The sequence below is a fragment of the Fulmarus glacialis genome, unplaced genomic scaffold, assembly GCF_000690835.1.
Source record: "Fulmarus glacialis isolate BGI_N327 unplaced genomic scaffold, ASM69083v1 Scaffold6333, whole genome shotgun sequence".
Lineage (NCBI taxonomy): Eukaryota > Metazoa > Chordata > Aves > Procellariiformes > Procellariidae > Fulmarus > Fulmarus glacialis.
This window is the reverse complement of record NW_009204765.1, coordinates 1345-6474: the sequence shown is the minus strand read 5'-3', so window position 1 is coordinate 6474 and position 5130 is coordinate 1345. Positions and strand designations below refer to the sequence as shown.

At 41.5% G+C, this 5130-nt stretch overlaps 1 protein-coding gene across 1 annotated transcript; it reads left to right on the top strand.

Moving 5' to 3' along the window:
- Window positions 1-7: 7 nt before the first annotated feature.
- On the top strand, window positions 8-4918 carry PRDX3 (peroxiredoxin 3; the record flags this gene model as incomplete). Its single annotated transcript, XM_009575099.1, has 5 exons — window positions 8-186; window positions 965-1100; window positions 2888-2991; window positions 4120-4285; window positions 4785-4918. Coding segments are annotated over 5 exons (639 nt in total), but the record flags the coding sequence as incomplete, so codon positions are not given.
- Window positions 4919-5130: the final 212 nt, after the last annotated feature.

The window sequence follows — 5130 nt, the reverse complement described above, 5'->3', positions numbered from 1 at the left end:
GGCCCGCGGTGGCACAGCCCGCAGCTCTGTTTTCTCCCTCACAGGCTCCTCGCGGTTTGCTCCAGCGGTTACACAACACGCCCCGTTTTTTAAAGGAACGGCTGTTGTTAACGGAGAGTTCAAGGAGCTGAGCCTGGATGATTTCAAGGGGAAATACCTGGTCCTCTTCTTCTACCCCCTGGACTTGTGAGTGCGGATTTCTCCCCATTCAGATGGGCCTCCTGCCTTGCTGAAGGTCATCAGAAGTGCTGCAGATCATTGCTGTCTAAAGCGGCTGTTTTTACCTTATCCGAGCTAGCCTTGCAAGGCAGATGTGTCTGTTTCTAGAGCGTGAGCGATAAGACTTGGGGGCAAATGGCCATTGTGTGCTAAAGCAAGGGATCTGGTGGCTGGAGAGCATCTTCTAGCTGCTGGGACTGCTTCAGGAGGTAGATGTGGCCTTGCAAGTGTGGTTCCTCTTACTGCAGATCCCAGGGGTGAGGGCATTGCTTTGCAGTTTGGGGTTGCGTTGGAGACTCTCTTTTAAGCAGCAGGGCCAGCAGAACTGCAGCTAGACAGCTCCAGAGCAAAAGGTGAACAGACGAGGTTGAGCCTGTCCAGAAGACTTGAATCACCAAGAGCATCCTGGTGTACGTGGGCACGTAGGGGAGGATTTAATCTGCAGTCCTTTCTGCTATAGTTTCCAAAAACTCTCTGTCTAGAGAGTGCCTAGCAGAGACAGTTTCTCCATCTGCAAAAAATCTGTCTAGAACTGAGAGTTGAAAACTGGTGTGCCAGCTAGGTGGCTATGGCTGTTGCTTTGAGGCTGACTGAACCTAATCTTAAGGAGGAAACATGGTCAAAATTATCAGGCTAAAGAAAACATGCGGCTGCATTAGTGCCTAGAAACAGACACGAGTCTTTTCTAAAAAACTCTCTAAAAAGATTGCAGAATCATTACAGCCTGTTCTCTCTTCCCACCCAGCACCTTTGTCTGCCCCACAGAAATTGTGGCTTTCAGCAACAAGGCAAATGAATTTCATGATGTGAACTGTGACGTGGTAGCAGTTTCTGTGGATTCTCATTTTTGTCATCTGGCCTGGATAAATACACCACGAAAGGTATGAATTGAGCAGCTGTTTGGGACTTTCTCTGTTGGTTTGGTTTGTTTTCACAAGAGCTCCTGAGAAGAAGAGTTGAATAAACAATTGTGCAAACATCAATTTCAATAGACTGCCTAAAGTGATAGGTGAGGTGATTAACTTCTACATTTGATGACATAATTCTGACGTCAATCTTTGTTTCCTTGCTCTTTTCCTTAATCATTTTTTTTTATCTTTGTTTTGCTCTCTTAATAGTCTTGTAGGTTACATCATATCCTCATATGTTTATCTGAAAGACAAATGCTCATTATACACGTCACTGTCCTAAGCTTCTTGTTACAGCTGATGGTTTGTGTGCACCCTCACAGAAAATGAACAGCAGCTGTTTAGCCATTACTGTTAACCAATACCTAACAGTGGTGGCTTCAGAATGGAAGCAGAAGAACGATGAGTTTATTGGAGCACTTGTATTATTAACTCTTACTTGCTGAAATAGTTCCACTTCTGCAATGCAAACAGAGGTCTTCAGCTTTCTTCAGGGAAAGAAAGTGATAAAGACGGCCTTTTACTGGAGAGGAGCCTTTTTCAGATGTATATAAAAATGCCCGCTTTTGACCACATAAAGCACCTCACTGGTTTGGTTAGTTGTAGAGAACGAGAAGTGTCGCAGGAAGGCGCAGAAGCTGCTGTGCCATCAGTCGTTACCCATGTGGTCATGTGGACAGCAGTCTGCAGTAGTGCTGGCAGACTGGGCTGCCTCCAGGTGCGTAGCTTTGCCGTTGTAACGTACAGGGAGGGAGGAGAGTTTGCTAGATTTAATATGGCTTGGCTGAACCTATTGAGAGTATTTCATTTTCTGCATGCTTTGTTCAAAGCTCTAAAATGCGATTGTGGACTGACTTCATCGCTTTATGCGAAAGCTGTTCAGCGTATGCCAGTCAGGCATGGCTCGGTGCACGTGGAGCAAAATGCCCTGCAAAGGGCGGAAAGAATTCCGTGGTGGCGCAGACAGGAAACTGACACCCGGAGAAGCTAAGGCCTTGGTTTCTCCGACATCTGCGTTCAAAGCTCTGTGTATGAGAACTCTGCTGCAGGGTCTGAGTGACTGAGATTACACAATGATTCACTGATGATGCCAGGAATAGAAAAGCTAACAAACTCCGGGCTCATTTCAAGGATAGAAAGCTTATCTCTCTTGCAGTTCCAGTATGTTGCAAAACTGAAAGAAATCTTGGTTGACTCTCCAAATAGTATTTAAATTGATTTGGGGGAGGGGGGAAAAAAAACCTGTGCACTAAATAGAGTGAGCAACAGAACTCTGACATACCTAGGGTGGCTGTTAGAAGCCTTGAGTTTTGTCTGTTCATAGTATGCAGGTTTGTTTTCCTTCCCTCCCCACCATGTTAATCTTGTTTAATTTTGAACACTTAAATACACAGTAGAAGTTTTTGTATTCAAAGCTCCCGAATAGGGTACAAGGGAAATATTTCTGAAAATTTATGACTGTTGTCAGAGCTAGCCTTTTACCACCAAAATAAGCAATTCTAACATGCTCAGTGCAAAAGAAGTTTTCATGTTCCAAAGAAACAAAATGTTCCTGACTACTTTAAAAACACAAACAAACCAAACCAACCAAAAGCAACCAAACAAGGATCCCCTACCCCCCTGTGGTTCCTTTCATGCAGCAAATGGCACGAATGTGTTTTGTTGTTAGTATACCCTCAAGAGCACTGAATCCAGCAACTCAAGAAGGATAATGTTAAAAAGCATTTTGTAACAAAATGGAATCTTACTCTTTTCTCTAGAGCGGCGGTTTAGGCAAAATGAATATTCCAGTTCTGTCGGACCTCACAAAACAAATCTCCCGTGATTATGGTGTGCTGCTAGAAGGACCTGGCATAGCACTAAGGTAATGCATGATTGCCGATAACTCTGTTATGACACAACCCAGCCTAAAATGACGTGAGCCATACTGTCTCCTCCTGCAGGAGAAACTGCACAAGGATCAGATGAAGACTGTAAGATGTTACTTTTTCTGCAGAATTTCTGCTGGATCCCACCCTGGGAAAAGGGCACATGGTCATTATGGCCATTAAGTTGAGAATGGTTCCAGGTCTCTCTGAGAATGCATGCAGGGGAAAGCCAGCTATTCTCTTCTGAGTGAGTGGGAGAACTTCATGTCACTAAGGAAGACAAGAGTAGGATAGAAGAGCATTGTACAATTTTTTACATTTTTTCACAATTTAGGTCTGTCCCTTTTTTTTTTGTTGTTGTTGTTGCGGGTTTTTTTTGGGGTTTTTTGGGGCGTTGGTTGGTTGGTTGGTTTTTGTTTTCTTTCTTCTGAAGGGAGAAAAGACTGCCTTAACTTCTGTGTGAGAAGTTTCTAAAGCAGTAGTCCTAGAGGCCACTACAGTCAATCCCGTAATTATCTAGAATAAAAAATTTGACATTTCCTTCTCTATCATGGGAATACTTATTAAAAGCAAATAGTGGTCCTTGAGATCCATTGGATTGGGTAGGAGTCTTCTGGAGACCTTCGGTTCCTGATCTCTTTGGATGAAGAGGAATGTCAGGAACTTCTGACATTTGTTTGTTGACAAATTAAGTTAATTAATATGGTCAGACTGGGACTTTGGTTTTCACAAATGTTTATATGCAACAGGATTTCATTTAGTAGCTTAATGTGTAAGCAGCTCTTCACTCAATACCTTCGGATTTTCATATCAAAAAGACATGAGAAGAATGCCAACTATCAACTCTGAAATATAGGTGGAATTAGAAGTTCTACCTTTGTTACACATCTGTCTCGATTTAATAGTCTTTATGCATACTTTGTGATTTCACAATACCATGCCAGTTGACTGGTTCTTGGCTTTTGATCATTGCACTAACAAACAATATATCAAATGCTGTATTGCTACTCCTAACTCTGATATGTGCATCTAAGAATAACTGCCTTGCTGAAATAGTTCATCCAGTTTCTTGTGTTTGGTCTTGGAACGTGATTTGCATTCCCTGAATTCTTGCTCAATTACAGAGGACTCTTCATCATTGATCCAAACGGGATCATCAAGCATCTAAGTGTCAATGATCTCCCCGTCGGTCGTAGCGTGGAAGAGACCCTCCGCTTGGTGAAAGCATTCCAGTACGTGGAAACACATGGAGAGGTTTGCCCAGCAAACTGGACTCCAGACTCCCCTACAGTAAGCGTCTGCTAAATATCACTTTTCTAAATATAGACACTGGCATATTTTTGCATGTCTGAAGGGCTGAGAACCGCTTTAACGTGAGGTGCTTGACTGAATCTGTGCCCGTTGTCTAAATCTGAGGCTTTTATCGGTTGGACCAATTCAGTCTATTTGTATGATATTAAATATGTGTGATTTCTGTGAAGAAAGTCACTGATTTTCTTTCAGAAGACACAAATTGTATTTAAAACTCTAAAGTTGATTTGCACTCTCCACCTGTTGTCTTCAGATTTTTTACTTATTTAATGCCCTGCTTGATATTTAGCAGGAAAAATGTGTTAAAATTTGCAGGTAGGAGCTTGTACATCATTTAGGCCTTCATCTTTTAACCGAGTGCAGAAATAACCTATTGTTTTTATAAAGTATGCATGGATTTTCTTGGATAAAATGTCAAATCTGTAATTTTTGAATCTTAGTTATAGCATATAATAACTAAATTTTCTTTTCTTGACAGATCAAACCAAGCCCGGAAGCTTCTAAAGAATATTTTGAGAAAGTGCATACATAAACACTCAAAATATGTGGACAAAACTCTTAGTACCATACACTGAAGACATTAGGAAAACAGCTGTGATTATTAAAAAAAAACAAAAATCAAAGTTGTCATTTTCTGATGTTTAAAAAAAATTAAATGCTGAAGTATTTACTGACTCCCTTGTCTTGTTTTAAAAAGAAGGGTAAAAACTAAGGCTCCCCCCCCTTTTTTGCAACTTGTTTTATGAACTTCTGTGATCACTAGTTGTCTTCCTGAATATGACAAGTCCACAAAATACAGTTGTATTCCACTGAGTTTTTCCTCT